General features: G+C 39.0%; 1 protein-coding gene across 12 annotated transcripts in view; it reads right to left on the reverse strand.

Moving 5' to 3' along the window:
* Positions 1–20,252, reverse strand: part of ERC1 (ELKS/RAB6-interacting/CAST family member 1) — a 538,100-nt gene that overhangs the window by 37,159 nt on the left and 480,689 nt on the right. For 7 of the 12 annotated variants that reach the window (XM_048828774.2, XM_048828736.2, XM_048828743.2 and 4 more), the window contains 2 exons: positions 17,408–17,509; positions 2,709–2,897 (listed from right to left, as the gene is read on the reverse strand). In XM_048828774.2, coding sequence (XP_048684731.1) covers positions 2,709–2,897; positions 17,408–17,509 — 291 coding nt within the window. Of the gene's footprint in view, positions 1–2,708; positions 2,898–15,689; positions 15,757–17,407; positions 17,510–20,252 lie in introns of those variants that run through there. The other 5 variants (XM_048828793.2, XM_048828778.2, XM_048828802.2 and 2 more) reach the window with 1 other exon arrangement.

Here is a 20,252-nt window from a genome sequence, read left to right on the forward strand (position 1 = left end):
ACTTGATGTCCAGAGCTTGCTGCATTTTTCTTAAAGCAATAGTCCAAATAATGTATGAATTAATAGATCATGGATGTGCATGATCAGTATATTATTTTAAATGTCTATGACTTATTTCAATGTCAAGATTTCCCCGCAAAACATTGCCAAAACAATAATCTTCACTGAAGGATATGTATGTGCTAAGTTTGAAATTTAAAAACAAACCTGTTTTTGAGTTCTCTATTTAAAAAAAGCATCTGATACATGTCTTCACTGGCCAAAATAATTTTTGCTCATTTGACAAATGCCTCAATATACTTCCAATAAACTTTCCAAAAAATACTCACTTCTAAGTTGAGATTAAGCAGAGAAATTGAAGTCCAAAATATAATTAATGAGAAAATTAGACATATCTGAAAATAGGAATTTTAGAATGGAAGTGCCAGCTCAGCTTTAATTTCTACTGCAGAGAATAACAGGCAGATTTGTATCTCTATTCTGGGTAGGATTTTTTGAAGTGCTCAACAATGGCTTAATGCTCGTCCCATTGGAGTCAATGAGTGGAGTTAGACGAGTACTTTTAAAAATCCCACTCCAAGTGTGTGAACATGTACATTCATAAAGGATAAATCAGATAGATTTATATATGCTTAATAGTAAGTTTAAGTTTGCATATATTGGGCAAGATAGCAAGGTTTTAACCCTGTCAGCATTACATGCCTTATTCCATTCTATTATGATACAGGCTTTCACAAAACACCAAGCAAAATGGATCCTCTGTTCTGTTTCTTGCTTACATAGGTCTCATGATGTCATTATAGCCCTTTAACGTGAGATCATGTTTATCTGCATAACACTCTCCATGTATTTCATAGACATGACATTATAGAGTCGTGATATATCTGTAGCTAAATATACTGAAAATTAACTTCAATATAGTGGTAGCTAGAAAGTCTGTGATCACTATACAACATATGTCTGTTTGCACATATCTGTCCCATGGTGTGTGTTTGCTACAAGAATGTATAGTATAAATGTCAGAGTACATTCTTTCTCCTGGCTATATGCATAATCTACTCCAGCTGTCTGAGTAAGCAGAATTTGATGGTCTTGGATAAAGAGAGTTTTGTGTAAACATTAACTCTAAGAAGGGACCATGAGATGCCGGAAGCTCCAACATAATGGCTTAATTTCAACCCCAAGCCTTATCCCTTCATTCACTTTCATTCTCACAACTCACTGAGTAAAGAAAATTCAAAACACAAGTTCACATTCCCTGATGAAAGAAATATTGAATTGTCCAGTAAGAAATTGTCTGGAGCTGGGAGAAAGAAATATAAGTATGGAAGTTCATGGACCACTATGGAGTCTTAATAACACATAATCTCAGACATGAACATCAGGCATTAAGTCAATATTTTAAAAATAGATGTCTAAAGTTAGGCTCCCAAATATTTTGGCTCTTAAGCAGGAGACCTGATTTTCAAAACTGCTGAGCATGCAGCAGCCCATTTTAGATGCTTAATTATGAATTTAGGAACCTAACTGTAGGCATCAATTTTTAACAATCTTGGCCTTTGTGCCTAAAGGTCAACCCGTCAGAGCCCAGCATCAATATTGCCTGGCAGACCCACACAGTCACATGTTGCAATGAGATCATCAGTAAGGTTGTGAATCATTCACGGAGGTCATGGCTTCTGTGACTTTTTGTGACCTCCATGAATTTTGCAGCGCTGGTGTGGCTGACCTCAAGGCCACCCCAGAAGCTGGGGAAGCTGCGGGGCCAGCCGCTGCTATGGCAGCCCCAGGCAGCTGGTCCCCAGCACTGCCCTGGAGCAGTGGTCTGGGACCAGTGCTGGTGGTGTGGGTCTCAGGCCGCTCCTGCCCACAACCGCGGCAAGGGGTGGGGGAGCCTGGGCTGCTCACCGCTAAGAGCGGCAGTGGGGCCATGGGCTGCCCCCCCAGCAGCGGCAGGGGGCCATGGGCTGGCCCCCACAGCAGAAGCATCGCCCCCACGCGCCCCCCCTTCCCTCCAGCAGCAGTCTTCAGGAGCACCCCCCCCCTCCCAGCAGGTAAGACTTAGTCACAGGTATTTTTAGTAAAAGTCATGGACAGGTCACAGGTTGTGACTTTTTGTTTATTGCCCATGGCCTGTCCATGACTTTTACTAAAAATACCGTACCTAAAAGTTAGCCTTAGTCATCAGACATACCTTCATTAACCACTGTACATATATATGAGGTAACATGCTGGTTCCAAAGAACAAATTTGTTCTGTACTTTACAATGTAAGTATGCTACCAACTACAAAATATTTAAGATTCATGTGATTAGGTTATATTATTAAGAAGGTGGTTAAAATCTATTAATTGGTAAAAGTGAAGGGTAGTGACGTTTCACAGCGTTCCATCCTACAGAATTAAAGTTAGGTAACATACAGGTGAACAGATTCAGAATGGTTCCTATTGAGCAATTATATTGCCTAACAGCTAGTGAATGCAACATGCCCTCAGTTGGCACAATTACTGTAAAACAGGTACAGTATCTAATAAAGGTTAAATGGCTATTGTTTTAAAAAGTCATCCTCCCACAATCAACTGAAGAATGAGCCTTTTCTAGCTGCATTCACCTCTCATGGATTCATTTCACAGCGTCTCTGTCACATCAACAAGATCTGTAAAAACACTTCAAAGGTTCTACCACTGATAGACCAGTAGACAGGCTCACCTGTTCCTGGGTCATCTTCTGCAGCTCTTTCTCCCAAGCTGCTCGGTCATCATCCAGGTGGTAGGAAGCAGGTGGGGTGAGTCCACGCAAAATCAGGGGGTCACGGTCATGGCAGAGGGCTGTCAGGTGTCCAATGTACAACTTCAATTTGCTGCGATTCTGGTCAAGTTCTAAAAGGGGCTGAATTATCTGAGATAAGAAAACAGGAATAGTCAGGGTCGGTCTGAGACCCAAGCCACTGAGAAGTCAAAAACCAATCCCTAAGTTATGAATCTTAACGTCCCATAATATGTAAAAGCTGAAAGAATACTGAATGAAATCCCCCAAACCCTTCTGTCCTATAAAATGTATTACACTGGACTAAAGCAGGAAGAAACACAGCAATTGGGAGGGCATGGTGATGCTGGCTGGCTTGTTAGTATGAAAAGTAGAGAGAATGTAAGCTGAGAACTGAAACAGTATTAACTGTATAGATTTAGTGTGTTTATTGCACAACAACACTCCAATTATCATAACTCCCTGCTTTAATTTTTTAAAGTGAATTTTGTGTTGCTAAAAGGTGCCAGATTGATAGACCTGGAGAATAAAGTTTGGTATTAGCCAAAGAACAGGTTGTCTGTCCACAGCAAAGGCAACAGCAGAACAAATTCTCCTCCCATGTTGCTTTACACACATGCATCAATCCTTTTCTGAAGGGATCTCTTCTAACGATGCCAATTAGCATGAATTAAAAAGTTAAGTTTCTGAAATACAGACACCTGTACATTAGAAACTTGACTTACGCACCATGTCAAATACATAGCCCACCAAACAGTCTTGAGATGACATTCAGTCATTACCTGAGCAAAACTTAATGTGATGGCCTAAAAATGAAGAGCTCTAACAAGTTCTATTTTATTTTATCTAATCTAAATCTAATCTATGCTCTTACTTCCAGTCCTTTGAATCATCCAGTCTCTTCTCTGAAGAGTCACTATTTACCAGGAAGTGGAGACCAGATGAATAAATGCAGAGTCTTTCACTGTGCTCAGACTAGAATACTGGTTTCAACTGTTCTAGGTTTTTTCAAAGGTATGTTTAAAATTTAAACAAGCAGAATTCTGGCTCTATGGAATGTGGCCAATCAAAAATTGAGGAAGTGGAAGGGCCAGGCTGTGCACCTCCTCTCAAAGAAATGAGGTACTGAATCTGTATCTGCTGACATGTACCAGCTGTGAGAGTTGCAAAGCCTTGCCAGAATGCTGCCAACTGTCAAAATGTTCCCATTTAGACAAGGCAGAGGCTGCACCTGTTGCTTGTCAGCAGGCTCATGGTGTCTCTTCAATGGGACACCTCTGACCCTGCTAATGAATGAGAAGCCTGATAATCTCTGAGTCAACAGAAACAGGGTGCTGGTATTACTTTCAACAAAGACATTGAATCCTACCCCCTCTAACAAGGCTGTTCTGGCTCACTTCTTTTGTTTCCAACACTGAATGGATTAAGTTCTGTGGAGTGAGAGGAGCTGAGAGCAACAGCTAAGTAGTTAATGGGTGTCAAAATCCTTCTTCTGATGTGGACACAGCAGCACTCAGGAACCTACAGCAGAAGGTTAGGATCAACAGCATCATAACACTTCATAGGAAATAATCTGGGAGAAACCCTGGCCTAGATGACAAGCAGAGAAGTAGAAAGATGCAGGTGAGGGAGGCTGGACAAGACGACTAGAGACTAGGAAATCTTTTTTAGGATGACTTGACCGGCCAGAAAGCAGGAAAGCTAAAATGATGAATATTTACCTCATATTTATGCATTTGCTTCTTGCACTCAGATGACACGACATTAACCAAACTATAGAATGGGGCACATAAGGTTCTGGTGAACCCCTATCTGCCAGTTTGGGGGTACCATTCACTAAAGGTGTACATATGTATGTATAATTGATAGGTGTGGTATGTCAACACGGCAAGTGACAACAGGACAGGATTGATCCACCCTTGTACAGAGAAGTGGGAAGGTATATTCCAGTAGCAACACAATTCTTCAGGTTTCACTTCCATGTCCAAATACAACTGAATTTCAGTTCATTATACATCCATCAAATTTGTCTATTTAGTGAACACCTGACATAGTAGCATTCCATTCCCCCCAAATTCTTCTAGTTTAGACCTTCCATACTATTACCTACTAAAAACCCACTTCTGAGATTAATTGAATTTCCTAAAATGGCAGACTTGAGGCCTCTGATTTTCTTGATGTCTTCCCTATCTTTGTTGCTCTTCTGTTCATCTACAAGTTGAGGTATAATGGAGACATCATTTTCTGTAAAATAATGACTTACAGAAATATGGACATTAACAAGCTAATGTCTAATGATTAAGTGACTAATCAATAAACTTCCTAACTACCTTGTATTTTCTTTCAGATAACAGATTCTATTAGGCATGCATGGGATGTGTGGATTTCAAGCTGACAAGTCAGTGTCACGGAACTAACTGATTGATCATTATAATGGGTTTTAGTATGGAAACTGAACTTGATTTCTCAGGGACAAGATCCCTTGCGAAGTAGAGTACATTTCTGACTGTCCCCCTCATCTGCTTACCTTGGGAAGAGGTGTCCCTCCATTTGTGGAGATTAGCCATATGAGGCATGTGAAAGTTATTAACTAACAGTGCTCCCAGAGCTGTTCACAGAGCCATCATTTCTCTCCCTTGGGTCTCATTAAATCCTGCCAGTCAAGTAGGAAATGCCTTTATCTTTGCGTTCCTCCCATATCTAATTTGAGCCGGCCACTTAGCAAAAGGCACTGTGCTTCCCACACAGCAGAGCTGCCACTACCTTATCTCAAGAGGGTGCAAGAGCACTTGCTAAGTGGAAAGGCAGAGCAGCACTGGATTCATAAACCAGGTCACATTTCTGCATTCAGCTGTAGAGCTTTCTAGGGAAACACTGGATGAACTGGCTTCCCTAGAGGCATGGAAATATTTTCCAAAACAACCAATCTTCAATAACTGTAATGTCTATCCATGAGGAAGTTTGTGTGGAAGGTTGGTTTTTTATGAGAGTATCCAGTTTTGAGAGCTCATTCTTAATCTTTCCCTGCTTTCTGTATAGGATGTTGATTCTATACATTACAATCAACATATCACACAGACTATGCTCAGATTGTGTGCCACACACTCTCAAAGAAACTGTGAAACCACCTGATCAACATCCTATGCAGCAAACAGGGAAAGATTAAGAATGCGCTCTCAAAACTGGATACTCTCCTAAAAAAACAACCTTCCACACAAACTTCTTCATGGAAAGATTTTACAATAACTGTAATGATACACTTAGACCATTTCCATCAGAGCACAGAATAGAGTCTGTTTAACAATTCTTACACACACACACACACACTCATTCTTTATCCTCAAGCTCAAAACAGTATTGCACAGTTAAGGTTGAAAATTTACTCCACATACCACAAAAATTCACTACAATGTTAAAGTGGAGACATTAAATGCCTGAAAATCTGAAATAAGAGCAAACCATTTTAAAGTTATCAACTGACAAAGAAATGTGGGAATGCCTTTCAAAGCAAATTCAACTCAAAAATGACTTGTCCAGAAAGTTTCCAGAAAGCTTTAACTTTGGACAGAGTGAGCAAGACAAATTTAAATCTAAATGTAGTTTTGCAAAAGATATAAAGGAGTGAAAATAGGGCTTAGAATGCAATAGCTGCTGCTACCTTTACTGTGGAGTTGCTATTGCTATATCACAGTTAACCTATATGATAGTGACATTAGTTAATAGCTTTATTTTGGTAAAAGCATGTCTTAGACTTGATAGTCATGAAGCATGGATAAGACAAGACATGATATTTGTACTGAATGTGGTTGGACAGACCTATCCAAATGTCTGCTTATTTCTTTTACTGGGAGAAACCAATATACCTCAAATATGGAGACTGTGGTGTCCAAATGTTTACCTGAGAGACGTCAAACATAAATATGCAAAATATGTAGGAGGATGTGTGAAAGGGCCAAGTGTGATGGTAACTGTCTATAAATGGGTAGAAAATGAGAAATATTTTAAGGTAGGTGTAACTGCACTCACACTTGTCAGAACCAGACATGCTGATCAGATGCTGTAATGCTTTTTTGTGCAACTGTGTGTATATGACTGTGTGTGTATGGAAGGAGGAAACAGAAAAAATTAATGGAATCACACTGGCATTGCAAAGTCAGCACACTCTGCTATATCCATGTTTGGCATCGGCAGGACTGCTTTGGGTAACCCTTCAGCAGTATGGCAGTCCTGCTATCAAGAGTGTGTGCATACTTAATGTGGATAACGTTGTAATACCCGTAAAGGAACAAAGCAGATAATGAGCCTTCAGTTTCACAATCAAATAATTCACTGAACTGATAGCATACTGGGATGAAGGAGGGTCTATAGCTTCTTTTCTATGCACTTGGCTGAGTCCCCCTCCCCATGTCCTGTTTTACTCAAACACAAAATCATTATAATAAGGAACACAAAGTACGAAAAGGACAGAAATAAATGAAACCAAGGTAAGGTAGTGAAATTGGGAGATATTCTTGAGGTCAAAATAAAATTAAGTGAGATCAGAAATATAATTGATCTTTTAGCCTAGTGGAGCAGAAACAGGAAAACGAATGGAGGGAACAGGAGCTTTCCAAGGAGTGAAACCATTCATGACACACACTATATACAGTTTGCTATCCTGGACTACAGAGTTTTGGACTGATCCCCACCTGATGGTTTCTTTTAGTAGCCTGTAAGGATGTAATCCATAAAAGGAGTTCCAAAGTAATGAAGAGATCTGACACAGTGCATGTCTGAAATGCAACCAAGCTGAGGCTGGCCTTCTGAGGACAGCCTTCCCCCACCTATCAGCTATTTCTGAGAGAGGTATGCAGGGATAGGAAATTATTTTCAGCCACCCTGATGTTCAAACCTTGCTTCAAATGGATGCAAATATGCTGCACAGCAAATGTACTCCTGAAACCTATCACTGAACACTAGCAGACAGGGATGAGGCTATGAGTGTCTATAAATCTGAGGCATCTGACAATCATAGCTGCTTGTTAACGAGCGTGTAAGAAGGAAAAAGACCTAAAAAAAAAGAGTGCAGTGGGAGGTGGGGATGGGTGGAGAGTTTAGCTGGTGGCTGCAATCCCAGAGAAAACAAATGCATCTGTGATTTGATATTAATATTATCAGAAAGAGAGATTGTGGCTATTTGTTGAAATGCAAGCCAGAATGTTTTTCTTTCTCCAATCGAAAGAGTTGAGAAAAAGCAAGAAAACAAAATGATATTGTCTGGAAATATTTGCATGAGGGCCTAAATTAATCCTGCTCCTTAGTCAGAGGATTCCAGTTTGTTCAGCAATCACTGCAAGGGTTCAAATCCAGCCACAGTGACACCGCTAAATTCAGTGGAGTTATACAAGGCATGAATTTGGCACAGGAAGTGCAAAGTTTTCCCCAAATCGTAGCAATTTATCACTGATGTCTTCCTTTCATTATTTTAAATGGAAACAGAAGAAAGCTCTCAAAAACACACTGCCTGACCTAAGTTCAGCTGCTGCTGCATTGAGACACTTGGTTTCTTCAGAGAGGCTGCATCACTGAAGCTCAGGGGCAGGTTCACTTTCCTGTAAATTTGTTTTTTTACGAGAAAAATGGGTTCAAATCTACCCTCTATCACACACTCCTCACAAAACCAAAACAAATGAACAAAAAACCATGCGAGGAGTTGGAAGGGATCTTGGCTGCTTTGGCAGAGCTGCCTTTCTCAGTATCCTTTCTGCCAGAGTGAATCAGGAAATCATATGTATAAAACATTCTTTCTGAAATTTTTATACACCATGAACAAATCCCACAGATTAACATTTTCCAGAGCTCACTCCCTTCATCTTGGGAAAAATCCAGACTTTGGGGGGAAAAACAGGGAAAACACAAAAGAAGGAAAGTTGCGTTCTCCATCAACTCTCCCTGTTTAGAGAGTAAAATCCAGGAAGAAGATGAATCAAAAAGACTTGCAGTGAGTTGCTATGCTAAGGATTTTTAATGTGTTTTAGAAACCCCTAGCTTTTCACAGATGTTTGTCCACATAACAAATCTATTACTTGTTTAACCCCACTGGCAGTCTCCACGTACAAAAGGCTGTGGGGATCTGAACAACAGGGGAAAATTGAGAAGTACTGCCTGAGTTAAATGGGGAACCAAGTTTGGAACAGAAGGGATTGCTACAGGTCAGAACTGAGGCACGTTGACAGAATTGTGTGTGTGTGTGTGTGTGTGTGTGTGTATTATTACTAGAAGAGCAGGGAGATCTATAATTCAGGACTGAGGTGCTTTGGTAGAGCTAGAGGGCTGTTTGCACACAGCCAGACCTGCCTGAATTTGACTCTACTGTCAACTTGTCACTTTCATGAGCATTCATAACATTTACAGTGAACCCCCTCCCGCAAATGCTAGTATCACAGTGCACACATTACAAGTGGTCCGGATCTCCCTTTTCTGTAATGCTCCATACTGTTAATTGTCTGTCTCGTTCTTAACTGAGGAAAAGCAGAGAAGTTAGTGACTTAAGGGCAAGATGAGATCAGATCATGGCAACTTCAAACATATTTCCTTTTGTCTATTGTTTTTTCTCTTCTCAAATCATCTTGGAATCTGGCAGCTCTGCAATATGGTTCTGGAACAAAACAGGATTGAGAGAGAGAGGAATGGGGGTGGCTAACCACATGATTTCAGTGATGCTGTAGCTCCACACTGCAATTCAATGTGTCAGGAACTACTTGGTCTGGGAAATGTCATTTTGTTAGTTCCTTTAAGTTGTAACAGTTTTCAAGTTAAAAAGGCTACTTTTCAACACTAAATACAACTAACAAAAAAACACATAACAAACCGCGGGGTGGGGATAGATATACTTGTGAGATATTTAGTGTGTGTCAGTACTGGCATAGAAGAGTGAAAGTGTTCCCCCTGGCTAATGAAAATGGTAGGACAGCCACCCTGAAAAAACTCTTTGCAGATTGTGCAGTGAAACCACAGATTTAAATACTTGCTTCCCCACATAAGTTTTCTGGGTGTAACCTGGGGGCAAATGAAAGTTCTGATCCTACACACTTCATTAGATTTTATGTTGGTGGGATCCTTTTTGCATGATGGAGAGGGACTTTGAAAAGGGGGATAAGAAAGAAATAGGAGAGTCAGTTGGTGACTGTGCTTTCCATCACACACTTTCCTGCAGCTGATTCTCTAATATGTAACTGTGAGCAGCCAGAGACCACACCTCACAGTCCATGTTAAATATCAATTTTCTTTACTGTTCTGGTATTTCACCTATTCCTCCTTCCCATTACAAGGAATAAGAGGGAGCAGTAGCAGATACAGCCTTTGCTTGCAAATATAACAATTGCATTGCATTTGCACTCTGGAGATCTGTAGATGTGTGTGCTCTTATCACAGTTTCTGTATTCTTTTGTCCCTTATAGTCTGTTATAGTATTGATCAGAAATAGAAACCCTTCCTTAAGTAACCGCCAGGGAACACAGTCTGTACTTTTCCTGTTCAGAGGAATTACAACTCTCCTGCCCATTGGTGAGATGAATCTGTCTCTCCTCCTTCTGATAGTCTGTGTGCACAGTGCTCTTCTAACACTTCACCTGCCTCATGAGCCTTTTCAAGCAATGTCACATGAAATCCACTGTATATCTGACTCCCTGGTCTCTTGGACTCATCTTTGGTTGCAAGCTATACATTCAAATGAATATCCCAAGTAACATGGCTCATCCCTGTGTTATATTAAGCAGAGGGATGTGGTCTGATTGCCTGGGCCAGGCTACTGTGAGCTGGAACTGAATCCTGGTGCATCTCTCAGAAATTACAGTGTTTACCAGCCAGGAAAGTACAGCTTCTAGACTGGCTGAATGCCCTTATCAGCTCTTATTTTAGTAACTCCCCTCACAAACCTATTTTCACAGTTAGTATTGGAAATGACTTCATTCTCTTATTAATGCTCCCCATATTGCTAGTCTCATGTTCTGTGTAATTTCCTCTTCTCCCAATTTCTATCCTAATAGTATTGGGAGCAATGCACCCTGCCTTTCTTCAGCTATTCCCATACATGTATCTATCTCATGGATGTAAGATGGGTACCTGAGCATAAGTCCATTCTTTTTAACGGTCACAACTATTCGTTCATTGTTCACAGAAACTTCTAGGCTTGTATGTCTGTTCTCCAACAGACAGACAAGAACTACAAGAGCTCTGGATGGTGAAAGAATAGGAAAATGACCAGTGACTTCAACACAGTACCATAAGCCACAACAGTTATGGCAGAAGCCTGAAAGAAACCAAGATGTTTGGGTTCACAAACCACAGCTGGTAAAGAAACCAAACCACTAGCCGAAGAACTTGTCCAACTGTAAGACAGAGAAGAAACAAGACAGTCAAGGAACTTAAGGAACAATCTCCTTTGGTTTAAATGAATGAAGTCCTTCTTGCAAGTGGTTTGCTGAAAAGCCCAAATCTCTATCAACAGAAATGAGCCATCTGTTTTGAATGTTTTAGAAAATATGTCTCTATTTGTGCTTTTCTTTGATATGTGAGGGTAATAGGAAGATGATACAATCGGGCTACACTTCAATCGTGATCATTTAATTCATCCTAGACCTACAGATTACAAAATTCCAGCTGGAAATCTGAGTCTCATCATCCCAAAATCAGGAAGAAGAGGAATGATGCATCAAGAAAGATCAGTTATTCTGTGCTTGTTGATAAAACATAAAAGACAAGACATCTTGAGGATAGCAAATTAGCATGGAGTGAAAAACAAGTTAATGAAATAAATGTGTGAATTAGAGAGAAGGGTAATGGGCAGAAGACATTCCAAGGGATGGAATCTATGTTAGTCTGGAATAGAACAGCACAGAAGAATGAGAGATGTGACATGTCAAGCTGAAGGACTATATGATAAAGTTGGCAATGAACTCAGACAGAAGGTGGGAAGGAGACGACTTCTAAGCAGAATGGTAGATAATAAAACACAAGACAAAATTATCAGGTTCATAAATTGCTTACTAAAAACTGGGACAGAAGTAAATATTCGCTTCACTGCTATGGCACTGCTACCTACACCACGGTAGTCAAGTCACTAGGACACGCTTTCAACAGAGCCAATGGAGTTATAGCAGAGAAGGTGCAGTATTAATCCAGCAGGCAGGCAAGGCTTGGAAAGAACAGTTTCTTACATTATAGTAACCATGGTTTGTCAGGATGTTGTCATCTGTATGGATCCCACTGTAGGTGTGCCATGTATCTCATGTGTGCAAGATCAGAATCTTTGGAATAGAAATGTCTCATGTCCCCCTGCCAAAGGTATAGAGGACAGACCAGATGCAGCCATCCCTCAGTTCTCCCACTAATTTAGAATCCCAGATAAGGAGGACAACAAAAAGTGAGAATGGAAGGTGCGTGTTGGAATACACCTGGATGACAGCATCTCAAAGAACCACAGTTGCTATAAGGTAAGTAACTGTTCTCCTTCGAGTATGTGTCCGTGCGGATCCCCACTCAAAGTGACTGATAAACAGTAACTCATGTGGAAAGTGGGACTGAGGAGCACTGACTATCACTAACTGAAAAATTTTATAACGCTGACCTACCAAATCTGGCATCTGATCTTGCAACCAGGTCAAAAACATTGTATTTAATAAAAGTAAGATGTTTATTCCACATAGCTTCCTTGCAATTTTTGCATACAGGAATGTTCCTGAAGCAAGCAGAGGACACAGCTTATGTTCTAGTGGAGTGAGCTTGAATATTTGGAAGACCATATGATAGCACATTGATATACGCTACATAATCTATTTTGAACTTCTCTGAGAGAAGATGGCTTGACCCTTAGAAGCAAATGAGAGGGCAATAAAAAGATGAAGAGAAAGTCTAAAAGGCCTTTATTCCATCAAGTTAGGATAACGAGACCCTTGAAATATCCAAGGTATGGAATTTCTTATCTCCTGGAGAGGAGTGGGGTCTTAAAAAAAAGATAAATTAACAGATTGATTCAAATGAAAGTCCAGCGCAACTTCGGGAATCAAGTAGGAATGAGGTCACAACACCACGTGATCTCTGAAATGTTATGTTGTAAAACAATAATACTAGGGCTGTCAAGCGATTAAAAGAATTAATTGTGATTAACTGTGTGATTAAAAAATTAATTGCGATTAATTGCACTGTTAAACAATAATAGAATACCATTTACTTAAAATATTTTTGGATGTTTTCTACATTTTCAAATATATTGATTTCAATTAGAACACAGAATGCAAAATGTACAGTGCTTACTTTATATTTATTTTTGGTGACAAATATTTGCACTGTAAAAAACAAAAGAAATTGTATTTTTCAATTCACCTAATACAGGTACTGTAGTGCAATCTCTATCATGAAAGTTTAACTTACAAATGTAGAATAAGGTACCAAAAAATAACTGCATTCAAAAATAAAACAATGTAAAACTTTAGAGCCTACAAGTCCACTCAGCCAATCACTCTTATGTTAGCATACATAAAACCATACTATTATTGGTAACAATGAGCAGTAATAAACCAACTATGGCACTCGCTTTGCCAATGGCTAGCAGAATTTAACACTTAAGAAGGATGAAGGGGCAGAGTTGATGCTCATAAAAAATGAGCATACTCTAAGAAAGGAAGAAAAGGGTATCCAAAATAGACGAATAAGAGCACCTATGAGGAATGAAAGGATACGTGGAAAGAATCCAGAAGGTAAGGCAGTGAGGCTACAGAGAAGACTGTCAGTGTTCATAGGTAAAGCATGTCTGTTAGATTTGCAATCTCTGAGCACACAGTACAGCTGTAGATATACTACATACTGGTAGAGGCAGTGCTATGTTTCAAGAGAGCATGTATACAATACTGCTGTCATGCATTGAGTTAAGTATAATTAAACATTACCAGTAATTTGGGTTAGGTTCAGATGCTACAGTATAAACATTGAGTTACGTGTGGTAAATGTTTTGATGGCCTCTAGTATGTGTTTGTCTACACAGTGCATTAGTCTGCACTACAGGGACATAAATTCTAGTGTGCACTAGTGCGTTATGCATGAACTAGCCCATGTGGACGTGGCTGGTGAACATTAAAAGTTCCCTACTGAGCATTAACGTGGTACTATTTGAAATGGGGCTACACCAGCATGCACAGTAGAATTCTTAGTGCACGCCAGCAGGGTCCACACAAAGCATGTAGTGCACAACACACTAGTGTGCACTAGAATTTGCCCCTCTAGAGCAGACTAATGCACCATGTATACAAGTCCTTTTTCTTCAGTACTGAGCAGAAGTGTATAGATGTCCATGGCTAGAACAATTTCTTGGAAAAAACAAAGCTGGCTTCCTATGCTATCAATCTCTTACATTAATGAACTTGAATAAATTAACTAAATTTTACAATTGCAAAAATAAAAAATGGACTCTGTGGCCAACAAACCTTCTCTTTTTAGCATATAAGAAGTGGGAAGGGCTGTGGCACACTCTCCCCTTCTAGTATACATGGAACACTCTGCTAAAAATGTTATCACACTAGGGATTGCTGGCTCGGGTGGCACTTATTACTCTCACACTCTTTCCCCTGCTGGGGTATATATGAAGGGCTTGTGGTTGACAGAGTCTTCTCTGTTGGGACACATGGAAGGAGAGGCCTCTAGCTACCACATTATCCTCATAATATTGTGTAGCTTTTCCTCTTTGCTTCTCTGCCGTGGCATGGAAGCTGAAGAACATGTGTGTGTTTAACAGACAGGCAACCCACAACTGCCTTAATTTGGCAAACTTCTAGTCTGTGAAAATGGTAAAAACACACTCAGCACACTCATTTTCCTAAGCTTTATCCCCTTCTCAGTACACAGGGTGGTCAATGGAAAGACCTTTTGATCAGTATCTGCTACACCATCTTTTTAATTTGGAATGAACATCAGTTTGAATGACTCCTACCTTCAAAGTGCTTTCTTCCTTTTTGCCATCAACTTACCTCATCTCTCAATCCTTAATGGCATTCTTCAGCAAGAGCTTTACACACATTCTAATTGCTTTACACACTTAACACCAGACACTAACACACAAGCATTGCAAGAATCATGACTCAAAAGGAGTGTGAGATCACCAAGGAGTGTGAATTAATCACATTATCCATTTTTTTCCATAAAAGGATTTCCTCAGTTCAAATCCCAAGGCATGAAATTGAAGTTTGACTGTCACAGGTGGAATAAATTTTCCAGCTGAATGACTTGATCTGTGCAATGACACATATGTAATGTGGCAATTAATCAGGGGAATGTAGAGAGAAATTGGAGAGTCTTATTTTTTCTATTAATTTTCTAAAAATCCCCTATTCTGTGTAGTCATTATTAACAGCCATCTCCTCTGAGTTAATACATATTTGGGGCAACTTGGTGCTTTGGGTCATCTACCTGGCATTGTTCTCAGCAGCAGAGCTCAGCATACTCAAAATATGTAATCTCCAGGTAGAAATATTACCTCTGAGCTCATTCATTACTGACCAGGATTTGAAAAAGGTTTGGCTACAGTGAAAATTGATTTGTGAAAAAACAAAAAGGGTCTGACCGGAAACATTTTCCACCATGAGGTTAATGGTAAATTGTAGAGGACACATTTCCTACTCTCTTTCACATGAATCATGGTGTTGCTTTGCATATACACATAAAAATTCAATTACATGCCCTGGAAAGTTCTCCCCATAGTGTCATGAAACAATAACTTGATTCTTAACACACAGAAGAAATAAAAAACACAACAAGTAAGTAGGAAACATCCACATGCATAGACCTCGTGAGAAAGGGAAAGGAAACACACCCGGATTTCATGAATCACACAGAAGCAAGATGCAAGAGTGACCGTGGGAAACTTTTCTACTGGTAAGGAAAGCTGATTCTCACCGTTCTGAACAAAATGGCTGAACTAAGAGCATCTGATTGGCTATGCCCAAATACCCTCCTCCTCATCCTATTGGTTGAGCGATGACAAAGGGAAAAAGCCCCAGAGCAGCATGGGAATGAAATAAAGAGTTGGTTAGTATTTAAAGCACAGACATAATTATAAAGTACTAGTAGTAGAAAAAAGTGGCCTCCAACTCCCTGTGTCCTCTGCTCTGCTGCTTTCCAATAACTTGAACCATTGGAAACAGCTTTCTTAATTCTCTTTTAAACTTTGCTCAGTTACTCAGAATTTGTTTACATAAACTGAAAATGTAACCTGTCTCCCACTGCGAGATCATATTTAGAAGTCTTTTGGTTCTTAACCTGTTCACATTACCAGTGCCTTCATTTTCAGTCAGGTGCCATATACAAATTTGGAAAATGTCCTTATTTCACTACAACACTTCAGTGTGTAAAATAGCAGATACTCTTCTACTCCCAAGGAAATTGAGATTTGGAGACCACTGTTTTGATCTTCAATATTGATAATCCTTCTCTCAAAGAAAATAGGTCTGACACCTGCAAAGAAAGTCCTGGAGGCCTCAAGCCACTCATTCATGAGGTTCTTCATTTACAATCTCAGGAAGGTGGTTAAGTAGAAAGAAAATTTTATACTCATTCCTCTGTTTGCATCACTTTTATCCCCTCTAGAACAATGAACACCATGTCTTCAACATTTTTTCACAATATTATTTTCAGAGGGAGTCTGGTGTAGCTATGAAAGGAAGTTTTTAAATATGGGATTTTGGGGGTGTGTGCGTATGTGTTTAGGCTCCTCCATTTTCTACTTTCATTCCCCTTAGAACTGCCATGGTACAATGACCCATTCTTCAGCAGACCAGGATGAGATTCAGCTCCCTTTAGAACCCATCAATGCTACTTACAGGTCAGCCAGAGGATTGAGAAAGGTTAGCTATTCCCATGTCTCAGTCTAGGGAGCAATTACAGTTTTTGAATTTTTAATTAACCTGGAACACGTGAGGTTTCAATGTGAAATTTGTAATTAGGTTGGCAGTCTCTGTGTTACCCAAGGGATAGATATCAAATACATGGCTGATTTTAGTAAATGACACATGAGGCTCTGCTATGCCTTAGAAATGGTAAATTTATCTTTTTTCAGTTCATGAGCTTCAGAGGGCACAACTTGTGCTCGTCTGGCATACAGGTTAGGATTTCCTTCTGGGAAATGCAAGTAATTGCCCATACACAATCCAGAGACCTAGAAGCTGATCCTGACTAAGATTTCCTGCTATTCACAGAGAGAAACAATTCAAGACCCCTCTTATTAGAGGTGATTATTCTCACATGAGTTACAGCAAGAATGATAAAACCACTCCAAGCACTCCAGAACAGGTGACTTGTATTACCGAAATCTGAACGTGCTAGGAGACAGCTCCTACCTTACATTTCATGACATAGTCAAGATATTAACATTCCTTTGTCCCCTCTTCACCCTACTAAAAACAACTTAGTACTTGGGAGCATCTGTGCATCTTGCAAGGGTCTTCAAGAAAGCCAGCAAAACAGCTGCAAACATTTCTGTCTTCTAAGTTCACTCTGGAATGTCGTTTTTGTTCCTAGAGACTTCATGCATGTTGGGAAAAGCTACATATGACTCAAAAATAATCAGGCCCAGTAGTTAAAAGTCATTTTAAAAGGGAAAAGGAGAGAAGTATTACCTGGTCTGGAGAGGGTTTGTGGTTGGTTTGGTTGGAATGGGATGAGGATTTGAGGTGGTCATCCTCATAGTTATCTGCCATCAACTTCATGCGATTCTGAGTCTATGATGGAAAAAAATTGAGAAATTCAATTTACTCAGTTGAAAGTAAATGTAAGTGCTACAAGGCAGAGGGAAATAGCCAAGGAAATATATCTTATAACACTGTGTGCTACACTGTGCATGTTAGACAAAGCCCATGAAAATCACTGATATTTAAAGTACACAATATTTGTACAAAATACACAACATACTAATGATTAAGTGTAGCCACAGAGCAAAAGTAAAAATTAGCTTGAATATACAGGCTACTTCACTTCACTGTGCAGCTAAATTAGCTTTGTAATTAACTCTCTCATCCTCTGAGTTGCACTAATAAGGATTGCACTGTGCATGTGTGTACAGGGGAATTAAGTACTTGATTAAACTGTTTAAGGAAAAAGGCATCAATGTGGACAGCTCAATGAAAACATCTGTTAAATGCGAAGTGTTGGTCAAAAAGAAAAACTATGAAGCCATATTAATAAAGGGATACAAATCAATACTGAAGATATTATAAATGGCATAATATAAACCAATGCACCAGAAAAAGTTCACTCTCTATTTGAACACTCAAATTCAGTTTTCAAAAAGGATATAGCAGAAATGGAAAAAATCCAAAGAAAGGTAAGAAAAATTAAGAGAGAGAGTTTGTCATGTGGGAGTTTATAAAGATGAGAAATAATTACTTTGGAGGGAAGATGAATTAGAGGTAACATAATAGAGATATATCAAATAACAATTGCATGAAGTCAGTTGGGAACTCCTAGTTACTAGTTCATAATACAAGAACAAGGTATGTCCAGTGAAATTAAAAGGAAACAAACGAATCAAAAGAATTACTTTTTATATTTTTTACACAAAGCATAAATCACATATGGAACTCATGGCAACATGATATTGAGCTCCAGGGTTTAGTAAAATTTTTAAAAAAGTTATATTATGTATATCAATAATACCATCACCCACAGTCAGATTAGACAGGATAAAATGTCCTTGACCTGGTACTAGCCACTGCCAAAGACACGATACTGGAGCAGATGTATCCTCAGTCTGGTCCAGTAAGATAATTCCTATGTTCCTCTTTCCTGAATTGCACTTAAGGTAAGGCTGAGGCAATAGTGAAAAAGTAAAAGTGTTTCGTATGGGATTTATTTAGTCAGTGGTTCTCAGACTGAGATCCATGGAACACTTGCTGGTAGTCTGAGGAGAGTTGGCTTATCACATGGTGCCTGCTCTCTTTGTTTCCAGCTGCTGACCTGCTTTAAGAGAGACAGTTAAAAATACATTAAATACTAACCTAATATTACTATCCCAACAAGCAAATGCAAGGGGAGGTGTTCCTAAGACAAGCGCTCTATTAAAATGTGGTCCCAAAAGTATGAAAAAGTTTGAGAATTCTACATTAGAGAAGATATACAACAGTTTTATGTATGTCTTTATACATTACATAACTAAAGATTGACTAAATAATAATATACATTAAATGAATGTTCAGAGCTGTTTGGAGAAATACCTGTTAGTGATTCACTATCTCCATAACTGAATAGTTTCTCAGTAGAAGCTGCCACTCTAATGATCCTTTTTAGGATAGAGAATTCAGATTTCATTTGACTGCATTCGAATAGCAAGGGCTTTCAAAGTTGTTGTAGGCAAGTTCTAAATCTCAGATTTTGGGTTAATTTAACAATGGTTACCACTAAATTGCACTTGAAAAAAAAAAACAACAACTTAACTTACAGAATTGTACTGCCCCTTTTCTCCATTTAGGCAAACAAGATCTGAATTATCAGTCCTACTCTTCATCAGTCAATATTAATACTAGTTGCACTTACATAGCACTTTACAAATAACTAATTAGTTGTCAAGATGGCAGATTTCTCTCTGGTTGTTTTTATTATATTTAAGACTAAATCGTTTTAAAAATGATTTCCTTTTAAGTAGATGCACAGATCAGAATCTTATCTATTACACTCAAAATATCTGATCTTGATTGTTTATAACAAATCATAAAATAAATAAAACTGTCTCTCAGATAATTTATATGAACTAGGAAGCATGTGTGAAAGAATGCATTATGGGAACTGAGAGATACTTAACATGAATTTCAATACAGCAGCACTCATTGAAAGCAATGACTTTGAGAAGCATTACATGGTTGACAAATTTCAATGCACACTAACACTTGTAAAAACTGTCTTAGTGCCATTATAGGAAAAGAAGGGTATACAGAGGTAAACACTGGAAAAGAATGCCTCTCATTCACAGAACTGGGAAGTGGGACTGAAGACATTATACACATTACTGATTTGGTTTCAAGTGGCTTTCACAATGATCCAGTAGGAAATATACTACTAGTACTTAGCAATTATACAGCACTTACTGTGTTCAGAGAATTTTACAGACTGTAAGGCTAGGGTTTTTAAAGGAACCTAAAAGAGTTAGGCACTCAGATCCTCATTCCATTTCAATTTGATTTAGGAGCTTAACTCCCTTAGGCTTCTTTGAAAATCCCAACCCAAATTAACTTTTGCAACACCTCTGTGATGAAGGTAACATATAGAACAGTTCACCCGGTCAGTCATTTTCTGTATTTCTACTTTTGGTTTTTTTTAAGTTTTCAAAAAGGATTTTTGACAGTCTAACTTCGCTTTCTGATACTTCTGCTGTTAAGGTTTAACCTTGTTCTGATATCCAAGGTGTAGCATGAAGATGTTACAAATTCAGCATTCTGATTTCACTGGAAGTTTTGGATGACAGCCATTAAA

The sequence above is a fragment of the Caretta caretta genome, chromosome 1, assembly GCF_965140235.1.
Source record: "Caretta caretta isolate rCarCar2 chromosome 1, rCarCar1.hap1, whole genome shotgun sequence".
NCBI classification, from domain to species: domain Eukaryota; kingdom Metazoa; phylum Chordata; order Testudines; family Cheloniidae; genus Caretta; species Caretta caretta.